General features: G+C 39.8%; 1 protein-coding gene across 6 annotated transcripts in view; it reads right to left on the minus strand.

Moving 5' to 3' along the window:
• Positions 1 to 1251: 1251 nt before the first annotated feature.
• Positions 1252 to 17412, minus strand: part of RPS6KA6 (ribosomal protein S6 kinase A6) — a 98263-nt gene continuing 82102 nt past the window's right edge. For 5 of the 6 annotated variants that reach the window (XM_079961656.1, XM_079961659.1, XM_079961655.1 and 2 more), the window contains exons 17-22: positions 14230 to 14388; positions 12808 to 12969; positions 12301 to 12377; positions 11165 to 11282; positions 9865 to 10005; positions 1252 to 9756 (exon numbers count right to left, since the gene is read on the minus strand). In XM_079961656.1, coding sequence (XP_079817782.1) covers positions 9631 to 9756; positions 9865 to 10005; positions 11165 to 11282; positions 12301 to 12377; positions 12808 to 12969; positions 14230 to 14388 — 783 coding nt within the window. In that variant the 3' untranslated portion in view covers positions 1252 to 9630. The remainder of the gene's footprint in view (positions 9757 to 9864; positions 10006 to 11164; positions 11283 to 12300; positions 12378 to 12807; positions 12970 to 14229; positions 14389 to 17412) is intronic. The other variant, XR_013834758.1, reaches the window with a different exon arrangement.

The raw sequence follows: 17412 nt of genomic DNA on the forward strand, positions 1-17412 counted from the left end.
TTCAGAACTGCCAGAACAAGGACATCCAAATTTGATTCTCATGGGAGAGGAAATAACTGCTCCAGCTTGATGCAGATGATGAGGTTTATTCCAATGCCACACATTGGGTTTTTGCAAAGTGTTGCAAAAGTGACTTTAAACACACACACAGAAAGAGAGCAGTGTTCTAGATATAAACCAATGCGCACGTAATTCTGCAAGTCAAAGATGGTCCAAGACATTTTTCTATCTGAGAGGGCAAGACAACCCACCCCCACTTCTATATAGGAATTCACAAGGCCAGTAATTGAATATAACTTCAAAACTGGCAATAATATGCTTTCCTCTGCCATATCCAAGAGCAGCAGACTAAGGTGTGCAGAACACGTTGTGCGACAAATAAATTATCTTCCAACCATGCACATCTGCAGGAACCCCCACACCCATCCCATGAACCATGGAACTTAAGAACATAAGAAGAGCCCTGCTGGATCAGGCCAGTGGCCCATCTAACCTAGCATCCTGATCTCACAGTGGTCAACCAGGTGTCCATGGGAAACCCACAAGCGGGACCTGAGGATACGTGATTCTGTGCATGGCATCCAGGACACGCATTCCATTTCCATGAGGACCTATGCTAGTGCAATGGAACTCCCCCCCCCCCCGTGTGCCCTGCACTCCCCCAAGATCTGTTCTGCAGGGAAGGGGGAACCCCCATAACAAATTTAGAGGAACATGGGTGAGGGAGGAGAGGGAGTTCTAATGTGCAAGGGGATGTCACTATGCTAACATAACTAGTTACCTAGAGCTGCACTAGATGCAACCACTAGCTTCCTTCCTTCCTTCCTTCCTTCCTTCCTTCCTTCCTTCCTTCCTTCTTTTTCAAGCAGGTTTCTAGCATTTGTAGAACCCAAGATACGAGACAAAATGTAGACAGTATTCTTCTCATTTTTTGTGAGGTTAGCCTGCTCCCCACTTTCAGTATTTTACTTCGTGTCCCCGCACTCCTTCCCCAGGGGGGAAAATCCTATGCACACTTCTGTCCAACACCTTGCAGCTGCTCCCTGCTTCCCAGCATCCACCATCTCAAGCAGCTACTTCACTCTTCCTTATAGTAGGGCTGACCCTGCAGAAGATTTCATTGACCTTCACATGATCCCCAACACCTGTGGAGGAAAGGCCAGAAGGCTGAGTGCATTCCTTAAAAAATAAATGAAAAAAATAAAGGAGCCCCATTTAATTGTTATAGAAAGAAGTGGGAATTGAAACAAATGAGTTCTAAATGGAAAGTTTTATTTCATTTCAGTTGAAGCCCTCCTAGAACAGCCCATACAAGTCACAGAAGGGTTACAAGAGGATTGAAGAGAGCAAGAACACAGTGTCATTTTTAGATTACTTATAAAATGGTGACCCCTTGCTATGCCTTATTATTATTATTATTATTATTATTATTATTATTATTGAAATCTGATGAGTTGGGAGATAGTATTAAAATGCATAACCATTGCATGCCATCCAATAGGATGGAAAACATAGAACTTACAAGCAGAAGAACAATTGGATCTCCTATGGAAAGCAATAAGAAACATAAAGGATATGCCTCTTTTAAAACTCCTTCTAAAGCAGGAAATCTTTCTCTAATATATTTGCAGTATTGACTTTTTGATGCTTTCAAGGAATAGGGGAAACTCTGGATGTATCTTCAATACCAAAGGTACAGGCGGCAGAATACTGGCTAGCCCCCTCCCCCCCCCTTTGAAAATAATAGCAAATACAAACGACACTAATGGAAACAAAATGAAATAGTTCCAAAGTTATGAAAAAGAACAAAAAGGAGACAAATAAAACATTCAATACTGAAAATAAACTGAGTAACCCCCCCTCCCAAAAAAAATACCATTGTACATCCCTATGTGAAAGTGAGCAGTAAGCCAATGCACATATGCAGATGTCAGAGTACTCAGATCTCACAGGCATGTTCCAGATTCACATCTATCACTCACTCAGCATTTGCTGCGTTTGTCATAGGTGTTCTCCAAAAATTGGATCAGGGTGAAGTAGCCCATCCTACTGCTGACACATGCAGGTGTGAACATGTACATGCAGCAGGTCTTCACACCAGTTCTTGTACGCAAAAATGCTTCCACGTGGCCTGGAACTCTTGAGTGTCTGGGGCTCCAGATCAAGAGAATTAATCTTTGCACAATACATGAAGGCCCTGTCCTTGCAGATGTTTGTACCATACGTATAGAAAACAGTTGGGGGGGGGACTATTTAGTGGGCATGTAGGGGAAGAGCTACTTATTCTGGCCCAGTTCCCCTCTCATGTGTTGGGAGCATGCATGTGGAATTCTTCTGAAGAGGGTCAAACATGGACTTGTTCCTCTTTATGTCAAGCATCCACACCTGTTAACATGAAGTTGCACTTGTTCCAGTCACCCTGTTTTTGTAGCACTCAATGTTCTGTGCCTGGGGGAAAGGAAACACTTTACACAGACATATAGTGATTTGAGGTACGTAAAGTAGGAGCCTGCTTCATAACTTTTCTCAGCCTCTGAGGCCCTTCCCAAAGTTGCCAGAGTGATATTGGATGGTGGGGAACGAGAGGATGGACTTTTTCCAGTGTGTATTTTGTTTACAGCATTTATACCCCGATCTTTAGCCAAGAAGGCTGTCAGTGTGGCTTCCAAAATGTGTCCTAATAGGGTTTGTACCCATATCTCTATACTATACTCATCTGCTGTTTTTACTTGTATTTTATATTGCTGATTTTATACTTTGGCACCATCTTGAGTTGGAATGTGTCTTGAAAGACAGGGTATGTTTTATTATAAATATGTGTTGTCACAGGAAACTTATCAAATACTGCTGTACCTTAGTGAGGAACCACCACTAACTGATGAGCTTAAAGGGTTTGCTTTTTTAAAACTTATAAGTCCTTTGAAACTGTATTCCAACACTGGTGCTAACTATGGGGGGGGGGGCAATTAAATGACATCTCTCTCTCTCTCCCTTCTCCTCTCAGAAGCACGTATGAAGCCAATAGTGTGAATGACACTCTTCTTATGAAAAGGCTTACAGTCCCAAGAGGACCAGTACAGGTATATGCTATGATTAAGCCCTATAAGAATAAATTAGGGCAGGGATTGCCAACAATTTTTGCGTCACTGAGCACATTTGAAATTTTGAGAACATGCTCTGGACAGCAGTGACACCAGTTGCTCAATGGTGCCACAGGGGTGTGGCATAAGGCAAAATGGCTGGTGTAGAGGCATGTCCTAACACAAAACATCTACCACATCTAAAATAGCAGGAAAAAAATAGACCTTTGAAATCTGCTCTAGGGTTGTGGGACTTTATGGAGCACATTAGAGGGGGTGGGCATGGGAAGAGGAGGAAAGGGAAGTACTGTCTGAGTGGAACTCTGATTGTGTAGAATTGGATTTAACTTTGTTAGGAAGAACTGGTGCTGGCAACATGCTCCCAGAATACGGCACCTATTCCTGTGTGACAAAAATTTAAGAGGGCTGAAGAGAAGACGTAAATGTCAGCAATGCAGGCTTTGGCACAATCTTTACCTTACTCTTACCTCTGAACACACACACACACACACACACACACACACACACACACTATTCCACAGCATGTGCATAATCTTAGTGGAGCCTCTTACAATTGAGAGGAATTTAAGTTCAAGTAACTGTAGGAGCTTTGATGAAAAACTAAGAAGATTCAAAACTAAAAATGATCAAAATTGTTTCACTTGGCAAACCTTATGAGTGAGTGTGAGTGTGTGCATTATAAAATATATCTTGTACCCATGGACCCTTAAATTTAAAGATGTTCCTCACAAAATTTCAACGGAAGCAATAACAAAAACACAGATTTCTATGCTGTCTTTGGCATATGTCATGATTCAGAGAGAGAAAGCATACACTGTCTTTAGCAGCATGGATGCAGAGAACAACATACTATGTAATATAATACCGGCTACATCCTTAAGTAGAACGTAATACAACACAAACTTTAATGTCACTATATACAGAGCCTTAAAAGAAAACTTTTTTTAAAAAAAAAGGAAGACAACCTGAACAAAATAAATACAATATGATACAAATCCACAATGTTTTGAGAAATGAATGTTATAACGTTAACAACAGGGTTGAAGTAGGTAGGACTTTTTTGTGACTTTAAATCTGTAAGAAAATGCTGTACCCTCAAATAGCATGTATTTAAACACTGCGTAATTTGCTGTCACATGATGCTTTTTCAAGGTTTTGAAATTCACAGCCAGGCACATGCCCAAACAGGTTCAAAAATGTAAACTAGGCAATGGTCTGGTTCCGACATAACATTGAAGACTACCTAGGTTAATTAACCATAGGTTCCCATTATGTCTGAAAGGGGGAAGCTATAGTTACAAAGCTCAGGACAAACCAAGAGCTTCAAACCTTGTTCCAATTTTAGGACCTATAGTTTACCACTTTAGATGTAAGAGGAAACTATGACTAACTCAAGTATGAAGAGAAAGGAAGCAAAGAAAGGGCAGTGAGGACAAGGCCCATGCATATCTTGGCTTTATACACAGTTGTGTTATGTCTGAATCAAACCATTCAGTGCAAGAATGCCAAAGTGCTTGGGACGGTGGAAGAATGCAGCATAAGTAAAAGTCAATTGCAACCACAGTTTTCCCACACCCCTTTTAATATGAACATTTCCATCCTAGAAAAGGGATACCGCTTCTGCTCATTTCTTCAGCAACTTAACTCAACACAAATTTTCAGTTCAATAAAACTTTTCTGAAGAGGGTATTCAGGAACTATATCTGGAAGAACTGCCCATTTGTAATTTAAAACTGCATTTACTTACATGAACCCTCCCCCCCCAAAGATGGCTTATGACTTAAATTTGTTTTTTAAAATTCACCTATTAGTTTCAGCTACTCAGCATCTCTACTTCCACTGAAAGTCTATATTAACACAGATAACTAATTTTATAATTATCCTTTAGCAATACTGCAGAGTGGGAGCTACCATCCCTCAATCCTCATGGGAGACAAGGAGCTAAAAACCACTGAGACCTTTCCCTGTTTAAGTTGTGCTAAAATGAAGGCAACTCTGCAAGGACTCTAATGCATCTGCACAACAACTGCTATTAAGTTCAAAGGGTGTGCATAGTAGAGTTTTCTAGCGGGTTGATAAACTTAGCCACTGTGTAATTGGAAGACCCTTCCCTTGTTGTCTAACACAGATTGGGACCAATTGACACAGCTGTGCCTGTAGACTTTTCATGCTACACTACTGTGTAATTGCCAGGAAACTGTTTCTGGCTTCCTACTTTTTCAGGGCTTCCTCCCTGCCCCAAAGGCAAGGTAGAAAATCCAAGAGACCATGTGCTGCAAGTTGCACCAGCATTACCCAATCTTTCAGGGTACCACTGCCCTAAAAGAAGATCATCCTAAGCAAGCAGCTTTGCCATAAAGATGTCAGTCACTGTTTTTTTCATGCAGTTTACCAAAGCAAGAGGCAAGAAAAGTGGGCCACAGCTTGGAGAAAGACAAATGTGATTAAACAATACACTGATTTTCTAACAGGTATTTCGGCATGGAGAGCCTCACAGAACCCAAACGATGGGCTGTGATATCATGATAATTTTGTCACATGTCTATGATTTCTTCAGGTGATTGAATTAAAGCAGCCTATGCACATGCACCCCAAAGGTAATTTCCCAAATTTGCATTGCATTTTAGCAATGTGCAATAATATTTCAAGATTCCACCTATATATTCAAATTGGAGGAGACAGTATGTTAATCACTCAGCAGTGGTGCTCTGAATGCAGTAGTCCTCGCATTGGGAGCTCCAATTAAGCACAGGTAGATTTTTAAAGAAGAAATATTTCACGAGAAGCAACACTTTAGATGACAACCAGGACACAGTTGGTGATAGAAAACTCTATGGGGAGGGTGGGAATCTAATCACACGGGCACAATGGAGTCTCAGAACACATAATCAAGACCATCCAACTGGGATTAGTTGACTCATAGAATGGTTACATTTACCCTCACAACAGCCAATTCACACTAGTCAGTGGTCCTCATGAATGCTTGCAAATATACTGGGCCACTTTCAAGCTTTTGGTTAGGAGATGCCATTTATATGAACAGACAGCTCCACACAGGGGGCTGTGTTGCAATTTCTACAATGACAGCAGCTCTAGAAATGGGGCTGCTGCAAGTGTGGATGTCGAAACATCCACACTTTGTTTGCCACACAAAGGTGGCAGTTCATTCAAATTTCATCTCCGCATAGAGGTCCTTGTAAAGGTGCCACTACCTAGTGCAAACCAGCTCTTAGTGCAGTAAAATTCATTCTGAGAGGTAAAAGTCAGGATGCTAATCCACTTTAGCATATGGCAACCTATGGTATGATCATTCAGTGTAGGGCTATCACTGTGGATGTTCTGTATGTGCTGATGGCACACACACAGAAATAATTTAGTATCTTTCAAATTGCCTGTCATGAGTCTCTGAATAAGGCACTTCACTCTTTCGGCATAAAAACAAAAAATGAAAACAGAACAGCTTTGCTTGAATCACAGAAGTGGTCCATTTAGCATGGAACCCTATTCTGGTTTTATAAGGAAGTGCACACTAAATCCTATACTCCATTCTCTGGTATCCACTCTTCTGCCTTTTGGTGGTGAGGATGAAGGACAACAATACATTTGGCTGGATGCCCTGATCCCCAATCCTAATTGACAGCGATGTTTCTAACTTCCATTACTGCTTTCCCTAGAGAGAATTATCCATGTTCTAGCCATCTTGCAGGAAAACAAACAAAAGTCTGGTGGCACCATAAAAAGAAACGCATTGTGGCAACTTGCATGGATCACAGTCCATAAAATAAGATGTAACATCACTTTTCAAATCTGCTCCACATTACTTTTGAGGGGGCGGGGAGGTTTAAGAGGGAGAATGCCAGTACCCAGGGCTTTTTTTCATCCAGAACTCACTGCAACTCAGTTCTGGCACCTCTCAGGTGCGCTCCATTGCCATTAGAAGTGAACAAAGGAGGCATTCATGGTGAATTCTGGCATCTCTTTTTCTAGAAAAACAGCACTGTCCATGTCTAGTTTTCCATTGCACAGAAGGCACTCTTGTCTTCTCCTACTCTATTATATTTTGTGCTTTATGCTATGTAAGCATAATTACAAACGTGAATAATTTTGTCCTAACAAACAATTCCATCTGCCACCCTCTTCTTTCAACATAGCTGGATGCTTCTATTACCTTACAGTCTCCCACAGATTTAGCTAATTTGGTATTACCAACAAACCAGCATTTGTTCATAGCAGCTAGCACAGAACAAGGAAGTTCTGAGCTCAAATCCCCATTCAACCATGGACCATGGACTACTTCTCAGCTGGTTAATCTCACATGGTTTTTATGTTTCCACTCCAGTTCAAAGGATCTATTGTGAAAGGTCCCTGCCCAGGACCCAGGAGAGAGTCATCCAGTCAGAATAGACAATGCTGGGCTATGTTTGCTAACAAGGTATAAGGCAGTTATATAGATTTGGGGAAAGGGAAGGACACACCAAACACACTATCCAAAATTCTTTGGAAGAGTGGGACTTTAAACTGTAAAATGTTAAGTCACACTTTCACTGATGAAATAAATGAGGGATCTATAATCTTCTTTACTCATATAATTTTATGCTCATAAACTAGGGTATATTATTGTAATGATTTATTGAATTTAGAAACTGCATTCTATTTCAGGTGTTCAGCTCCAGCTGCTCTGTTATTCCCAACAGAAGCATCAACAAAAATGATATGATCTCCCAGCATATTTAACAATATGTAAATAGTTAAAACTAGTTAAGTTCTTCATATTTAGTCACATGGAATGGAGTTTCTTTTCCCTGACTGCATTAGTGGTTATTTCAAGAACTCACAATAAAAAAGGTGATCATATATTATCAACATGAGGGTTTTTATTGGGGGAAGGTTCCATCTGATCTCATCTTGCAACATCTCAGAAGCATATTCTGTGGCCAAATATTGTGAGATCATTATAAAGTCTAGGCTAAGGCTTACTGAAATGTGCTTCTTTTAAAATTCACATCTTTGGGGTAACATACACCAGTTTGTAAATCCAATGTGGGCTAACATGTTCAGCTGCTGACCTTATGCTTAAGATTGGTTATGGCCACAACAGCAAGAAACTGCAGACTTTTCTCTACTTTTTCAATTGAGACAAATTCTCCAGAACAGATTAAAAAAAAATATTTAGAACACATTTCAAAGTTTAGATCTGATCCAGGACTTCGAAGGGCTTAAAATGGATATTCATCTTTGAAATGTTTATAAAGGGTCTGGAAAAAAAACGATGTACTAATTTCCTACAGAAAGTATGAATAAATTTAAAAACATTATGAAATATGAATATGTGGTTTTTTTAATTAAAAAAAATCAGTATCTTATAATTCATGGTGAAATAACATCTAACGGTGGAAAGGGAAGGAAACAAGAAGAGAACACAGTGGACTATCAAGGTAGCTTCAATTGCCTGTCAAGAGTTATAATGGTAATTCTATAGGTTCTTGCTCTAGAGGGCTTGTATTTAAAACCCCAGTGCAGAAACAATTATCAGCCCTTCTACAGTAAATGAAAGGGCACAGCCCATGTTTTGCAAATGTATACAGTACTGACAATGGAACACACCTAATCCCTTATCACAGAATGATAATATTGTTGGAGCGGGGCTCATCTAGATCACCTCACAGTTCTAGATATTCTATACCTAATTGTCTTATTCTATTCCTAAAGCATACCCAAAATGCCTACTCACCCTTTTCTTCAAAGCCTCCGAGGATGGAGATGTCACATGTATGTTAAAAATATAGTAGGCTTTATCATTCTAACCACCAACACCTCACAGCAGTCTTACACAAAAGCACTCCCAGGCTGACCAATCCTACAGTTCTAGTGACGGCTTTCACACTACGATGAAGTGCAGGTTCATGGCTGATTCCCTTTGTACATTTTCTTCAGTTGCCTGTTACCAGGCATACTTGGGGCTTCCATTTTAGCGTACATGAGTTTTGCACCGGCACATCCTTTTCAGTTATCCTTATCTTGCTGTACCAATGAGTTAAGTGAATGGAGTCCATTGGTAAAGTGACCAATTTACAAAACTAGAGCACATAAGTTTGATTTTGTTTCGTTATTTTACAATAGGGCCAGATAGCAAAAATACTAAAACACTGACTATTTTCTTTCAATTTTAAATTTACAACTTGAGCAGTGTTGATGGTCCCCTAAACCATTTATTTATAAACTGGGAAAAACTATACAGTATTTAAAAGTATTAACATAATGCAACAGATCTTTGAAAAGGACCGTGTACAGAAAACTCTTCATGATCATTATGATGTACCCTGATGCTTTGTTTCAATGAATCACTGACACTTCCTGCAAAATGTGTGATGAATCCCACTGAACCTGTGGATATCTTCTCTTTCTTCAACAGAATTCAAGTAGTGTAGGAAGAACTTGTATATGCCTTTTAAATCACAGGCCAGGCAGATACAGAGCCACTTATTGAATTTTTTCTCTTGCTCCACTTTGGTTAAGTGCCCCGGTGGAACTATAAGTCGGTTGATGTTAGCTTTTTCATGCTCCGTCGTTGAGCTAAGCTTGAAGCTGCAACAGGCTCCAACACAGGCTGAAATGTCTTGTTATTCAGTGCAGAATAGGTGGCAGCCATGGCACCCTAAAAGATAATGAAATTAAAATAGATCATGATACCCTCATGAAAAATAACAAAACCAAAACCCCAATCTCCCACAGGCAACAACAGATTAATTAGTTCCAGTTTTACCTTTACTAGATGAGGTGCATCTTGCCTGTTTAGCTGGTAATGTGGCAACTGGTCCCTACATGCTATCCACGAATGCTTAAGAACTTGCTCTGCAGTATATCGCTGATGTGGATCTACATGCAGCATATGAGATAGCAAATCCTAAAGCAAATTGGACAGATACAACTGTTACAACCAAATCTAAGCAGTGAGAAATTGGACCCTTTTGGTCTTATCAATCATATAATGACATTCAAGTGATCTTTCTTCTGAAGCAGTTAACACTCATACAAAGAGAGAAGACCAAATGAAAAAGAGCACCATGTGTGCATCAGAGCCCACATGAGTCTCTGAATTTTCCTCAGAGATTTAAACATATAGTAAATTCCAAAAAAGCAATAGAGCATGTTCTAAATTTTAATTTTGTATAAAACAGTCTCATGTTGCTTTATGCTGCTTTTGGCCAACACTCATAACCCACTTAGGCATGCTGCAGATGTAATATTTCCATCTCTTACAGAGAACATTCTATGTGAACTATTAAAAGTCTCAATTGCATTTCATAAATTCAGTAGAATAGTTTCCGAAGTACTAAATTATACATGTTATCGACTTTTAAATAATTATTGATCAAAGGTGCTATATGTGATGAATATATATACTGTTTGCATTTATTCTATCCTATGGGTGACATCAACTGTTAGTCATACACTGAGTGGAACCACTGACGTCAATTGACTTACGTCCATTTATTTTAATAGGTCTATTCAAAGTTTGATTTAGTTTAATGTCACCCTATGCTTTTAAATGTGACCTTTCATACAGTTTTAAAATTCCACTGCTTACCTATGAATCTAAGCTAAACAAGAACTTCTGATTTCAGAGATAAGGTACAGTAAAAGTCTCAGACATCAAATGCCATAGGAAAACAGGATAATTGAATGTCAAAATAAATGGGCTCATAATTTACATACCATCTATTCATATATATAGAAATTTAATGAGTTTTAAAATAATTAAAGCTCATGCAACACAAATTCTACAACAGCAGCTTGGGTCTGAGTTTCGTAAATAACAAAACAGGTTGCTTTTTCTACCTCCGATAAATACCTTAGGAGCCAAAAGTGACAGAGACCAAAGTGATGCTTTCAGTTCTGCTTCAATACAAAATTACCTTTCAAATGCTTACAGAGAAAGGCCTTAAAGATAAGTTTGCTGTTGATGTCATAGTTTGAATTACTGATCCTAGCCAAAAATGTTATTCTGATGTTTCACACAGTTACCTGTATTTTATAAATTATAAGATAAAATACATTTACACCTTTGCTGCGTCTGAAACAGTGTCCCAGTTGCCTCCACTTAAAGAAAAATTCCCACTGCCTATTCGTAACAGGATTTCCTCAGGAGTATCATTGGGACCATTGGCAAAAGGAGTATACCTGGGTTCCAATACAAAAGAACAAGATTAGAATAATACAATAATTTTAACAGACATCACTGAAGCCTATTGACTATGAGGTGTCAAATTTCATGTAGGATGGCACTTACTTCACCTGTGCTAGACTATAGAGAAACAGCTACAGCCACATTAAAAAAACCTGTGTGATATAGTGGTTAGTGTGCTGACTAGGACCAGGGAGACCACTCAGAGATAAAGCTCACTGCATGATCTTGGCCAGTCACTATCTCTCAACCTAACCTACCTCACAGGCTTGTTGTGATGGTAAAACAGAGAGAGGGAGAAGTGTGTAGGTTTCAAGGTAGGAGTTGGGAGCAAGTCCGCAAAAACTTACAAGGTGTCTGTGAAGTTAACTCTTTATTCAAAGAAACAAAACAGGGCAGGCCTAGCGATCATAGCAACTCTTCCCAGTAGGTCTTGCCCCAATTAGGCCGTTACGAGGACTGAAGGTCCCCACCTTCCACTGCTCTCTAAAGGTTCCTCCTCCCTTGGATCCTTCCCCAGGAACCTGAAGCTCCTTCATTTTGTCTCTCTTTGCTCTGCCCTATTCATCCCTCTTCATGTTCTGAGAGCCCAGGGAGGAGGGGAGCTGGTCACAGCAGTAGGAGGAAACATATTGGCTTCTTCAGCAGCCTGTTTCCACTCTGCCTCTTGGTCCCCTTCCTCACCAGCCTACGCTTCTGCTTCTGGACTGCTCTCTGCCACAGCCTCTTCCTGCTCACTAAACCCTATTAGCTCTTCAGCTTCTGAAACCTCATCTTCCCAATCTGCTCCCTCTTCTACTACTTATCATTGTCCTGCCACCCATCCCATGGCTCTGAGCCTTCTTCCCCTGGGGGACCCCCAGCTTGTGCCTCCCACCACTCTTCCTGCATCCAGCCAGTCCATGACAGTACAACACCTTGAGCTCCTAGGAGAAAAGGTGGGATATAAATGTAATAAAATAATAATAATAATAAAACATTCAGTGCAATGATTAAATGAAAAACATTTCTTACCCAGCCAACATTGTATAAAGAAGGACACCCAAGCTCCAGATATCACAAGCAGCATCATATCCTTGTCTCATGAGAACCTAATGAAATAGAGAAGAATAAACAGTTCAATTTTTCTGTCATGAAAAGACTATAATTTGAAAGTCCCAAGTAACAGCTTAAAAGAAAATCTCAAAAACATGCTAGTTACAGTAGCTATGATTTAAGAAATGTTCCGGTTAAAGATGACAACAGTTAATATTGAAAATTGGTTTCTATGCATCTGCTTTAACACTGTTAAAAGAACAAAACGTATTCTTAACCTATTTATTTTGCAAAGCTTTGTTAACTGCCTTGAGCTATGAGAACAGCTCTCTATAAATGTAATAAGTAAGCAATTTGATAAAAAAGTAACAAAACAATTAACCTTTTGCAATTAGAAGATACAAGGGAAATAGATAATATAATGTAACTACTTTCTTGAGATGTCACAAGAGCATGTGCAAATAATATACAAGAAATTCAGCATACCTCTGGCGCTACAAAGTTGGCAGTGTAACAGGGGGTTAAAAGAAGCCCATTCTCCCCCCGAAGTTGTTTTGCAAAACCAAAATCACAGATCCTGATGGAATCAGCATTATTTGAGTCATCCATATATAAAATGTTACTGGGTTTAAGGTCTCGATGCACCACCTTAAAAATACACAAATGTTAAACTGAAAACTGAAAAAAAGCAGGAAATGATCATTTGGAGCTTTTTCAATTTTTTTTAAAGAAAGAGACAAATACTTCAGATGCAGAATCAATACAACACGCATGTGGGTCCAATATGGGTAATTTAATTAGATACTATTCATAGCATAGGGACGCAGGTGGCGCTGTGGGTAAAAGCCTCAGTGCCTAGGGCTTGCTGATCGAAAGGTCGGTGGTTCGAATCCCTGCGGCGGGGTGCGCTCCCGTCGTTTGGTCCCAGCGCCTGCCAACCTAGCAGTTCGAAAGCACCCCCGGGTGCAAGTAGATAAATAGGGACCGCTTACTAGCGGGAAGGTAAACGGCGTTTCCGTGTGCGGCTCTGGCTCGCCAGAGCAGCGATGTCGCGCTGGCCACGTGACCCGGAAGTGTCTCCGGACTGCGCTGGCCCCTGGCCTCTTAAGTGAGATGGGCGCACAACCCCAGAGTCTGGCAAGACTGGCCCGTACGGGCAGGGGTACCTTTACCTTTACATAGCATAAATGCAACTTAACCAGGCTGCTGATTTAGACTGCAATCTTAAGAACACGGGATAAGGAATAAACCCTATTGAGATTGATGAAATTTATTTTTGAGTAAGCATGCTTTCATTAATTTTTAAAGAACTGATGCTTGCTTTTCCATCATGAAAGCAGATCCAGATTTTAGTCACTAGTGAAAAAAAGAAAAACTACACATTTTTCTTTTGCCTACAGATTTCAGAATAAATTACTACTGTAAATTTACTTTTACGTTATTGCTTACCTAATCAAACTCTTGATCACAATATCCTACAGTCCTGTTTACTATGTAGGGTACTGCCTAGTTTAAAGTTACTCCACAATATTAACAACATATTAAATTGAGGAGTGCTAAAATGCTAAGGGAGAGGAAGACGTAGAATTACAGCGGTAAATTTTGTTTGATTCAGGGTGAAATTGAAAAAGAGAATGAATTTATATTTAATTGGCTAAAAGGGTTGTTGAATAATTGTTAAGAATAAAAGGATGCAAAAAGGGGAAGGTATGGGGAAGTCCGAGAAAAGAGGCTTATGGAAATAAGGTTAAGAAATCATGATTTTTGTGTTTGTTTATATGTTGTTTTTGTTGTGTTTGTTAAAAATTGGAAAATTAATAAAAATTTTATTAAAAAAAAATATTAACAACATATTAGAATGTATACAAATGTAATTACTATACAATAATCAAAATGGACATAACTTACTCCTTGACAATGAAGGTAGTCAACTGTTTTAGTGATCGTAAACAATACAGCACTTGCTTCCCGTTCTGAGAAATACTTTTGTCTGAGTATACGATCCAGTAGTTCACCTCCCTTCATTAATTCTGTGACAAGGTAGATATATTTACCATCATCATACACCTGCGGAAATTAAATGCATATGAGTAATGTAAATATTCCCAGGCACCTGATTACTTGAGAAAAGTGAATCAGAGTCATATAATATATTCAACTAAGTTTAACTCAGCATAGACCTACTAAAGTTCATATCCCTAACAGAGTCATGCTTATTAATTTCAATGTATCTACTCTGAGTAAAATGACTCAAAAAAATCTGAATTACAAAGTCAAATTCCAGTATAGGAAGGGCATCCCTTCCCTGGCAGGAAACAAGATCATGCAGCCCAGGCAGCAGGATTTAATCTCCACTCAGCACCAGATGAGCAGAGATAGAAGATCAGCCCAAGACTAGATGATTTTAAAGGGAAAGGGGAGACTTGCAAAGGCTTTTGCAAGGCTCCTCTGCTTCCAAATACCAAATCGTGTGCCAAACTTTCAGGCAGCATTTTGCAAGCAAAGGCAGGGTACAAGAGAACTCCTCTCCATTGCATTTGCATGCAAAATGCACCTTTCTTTCTCCCCTCCCAGTTTATTGATGTGAAAGAGAAAAAGGAAGGCACATAGACAGTGGATCCTGTCTTAAAGCACACTTTGGAGCACCCACCCCATCCTTTAAAGGAGGTGGTCACTACTTCAAAGGGTGCTTTGCAGCTTTAAGATAGAATGCTAGAGTGTTTACCTTTGCAAGTCTTTGTGCATTTTTCTTTTAAAACTTCAACAGCGGCTTGAAGGAGAAGTGAAAGGCAACGTGCAAAGCTGCACAAGAGATTTTGACAGGTGGGTATTTCTGTCCACCTTTCATTATTATTATTTATCCAATTTATATACCACCCATCATCTGAAGATCAGAACGTGGTTTACAAAAACCACTAAAAATCATAACATAATAACAAACGAATTCCTCATACCCTGTTTAAAAGGCCATAGGTGGTTTAATTAGGCAAAGGCATAGGAACAGAGAAATATTTTTGCCTGGCACCTAAAGATATGCAACGAAGGCACCAGGCAAGCCTTCCTGGGGAGAGCACTCCAGAAGCAGGAAGCCACCGCACAAAAGGCCCCCTTCTCATGTTGCTGCCCTCCGGACCTCTTTCAGAGGCAGCACAGGAATTAGGGCCTGATATGATGATTGCAGGGTCTGGGTTGGTTCCTATGTAGAGAGGTGGTCTTTGAGTTATTGCAGTCCTGATGCTTTATAGGTCAAAACCAGCACTTAGAATTGGGCCTGGAAACTAAATGGTAGCCAGTTTAGTTGGTCCAAGATGGATGTTATATGCTCAAACTGCCTTGCCCAATGAGCATATTGCTGACAATGTACTCCAAAATTCTGAATGACCCTACTCAGCAGTTTCATGTGGATGTTAAAAAGCATTGAGGGGGATTGAACCCTGAGGAACCCCACATTCCAGGCTCCAGAGGAGTGAAGAGCACTCCCCAAGCATCTCCTCTGGAAATGACCATCCAAGTAGGACCAAAACCACTGCAAAGTGGAGCTACCCAGCCGTAATTTCGACAGCAGCTCCAAAAGGGTATCATGGTCGATGATATCTAAAGCCACTAAGAGGCTGAGAAGAATTAACAAGGACAAATTTCCCCTGTCTCTCTCCTGAAAGATGTCATCATGCAAGGTGACCCAAGCAATTTCTGTGCCACAATTCCGACTGAAATGGATCTAGAAAATCAGATTTTCTAAGAAACCAGGTGATTGGCAGGTGCTCACCTGTCAAATAAGGCCCTGAGCGGCCTGGTAAGAATCTCTCTTCTAGAACTAAAAATATTATCCATCCCTAGTTCTAGCAGATTCAAATGCACATTTACTAAGGCCACATTGGTGTTTCATTTCACTATCTGTGTGAGTCCATAAACCAAATGAAACCACGTGCAAATGAATTCCAGGCAATGCTAACATACTACCAATTCCCACACAGATTACATCATTTCTTATGCAGGAAGGTGCACAGATATATGTGCGGACCTCTATGTATGTCTGTGGGGTTTAGCAAAAAGGCACAGTCTCCCCTACAGCAATAGTCACATGGACAACTGAACACATGGCATAGCATTACAGTGGAACCACAAGATGGACTGTTTCATGAAGTGGCAGAAAGATATTTCTAGATTTGTCTGGCAGGGCAAGAAGCCCAGAATAAAATTTAAGGTATTAACTGATGCAAAGGAAAGGGGTGGATTTGCCCTGCCAGACTTCAAACTTTATTATGAATCAGCAGCATTCTGCTGGTTGAAAGACTGGCTGCTTCTTGAGAACACAGACATTTTGGACTTAGAAGGATTTAATAATGCTTTTGGGTGGCATGCATATTTGTGGTACGACAAGGTTGAAGTACATAGAGTATTTAAAAACCATATTGTCAGGAAAGCATTGTTTAATGTTTGGATAAGATACAAAGATCTATTGGAAAGTAAAACTCCAAGGTGGTTGTCGCCAATGGAAGCGAAAGCTTTTAAAAGACTTAATATGGAGTCCAAATGGCCAAAATATTGGGAAATTTTGGAACAAGAGGGAGATAAATTGAAATTGCAGAGTTTTGAGAAATTAAAAAACAAAGTGTGAGACTGGCTTCATTATTATCAGATAATGGAGGCTTACAAACTGGACAAGAAAATTGGATTCCAGGTGGAAAAATCGAAATTAAAACAGAATTGTTAGAACCCAAAACTAAGGTTTTGTCAAAGATGTATAACTTGCTGCTGAAATGGAACACTCAGGATGAGATGGTGAAGTCTGCTATGATTAAATGGGCACAGGATGTTGGACATAATATTATGTTTGCTGACTGAGAACAGTTATGGACCACCGGCATGAAATTTACGGCATGTAATGCCTTAAGAGAGAATATTATGAAAATGATTTACAGGTGGTACATGACCCCAGTCAAGCTTGCAAAAATTTATCATTTGCCCGATAATAAATGTTGGAAGTGTAAAGAGACTGAAGGTACATTCTTTCACCTTTGGTGGATGTGCCCAAGGATTAAGGCTTTCTGGGAAATGATTTATAATGAAATGAAAAAGGTATTTAAATAT

The sequence above is a fragment of the Podarcis cretensis genome, assembly GCF_951804945.1.
Source record: "Podarcis cretensis genome assembly, chromosome: Z".
Taxonomy (NCBI): Eukaryota; Metazoa; Chordata; class Lepidosauria; order Squamata; family Lacertidae; genus Podarcis; species Podarcis cretensis.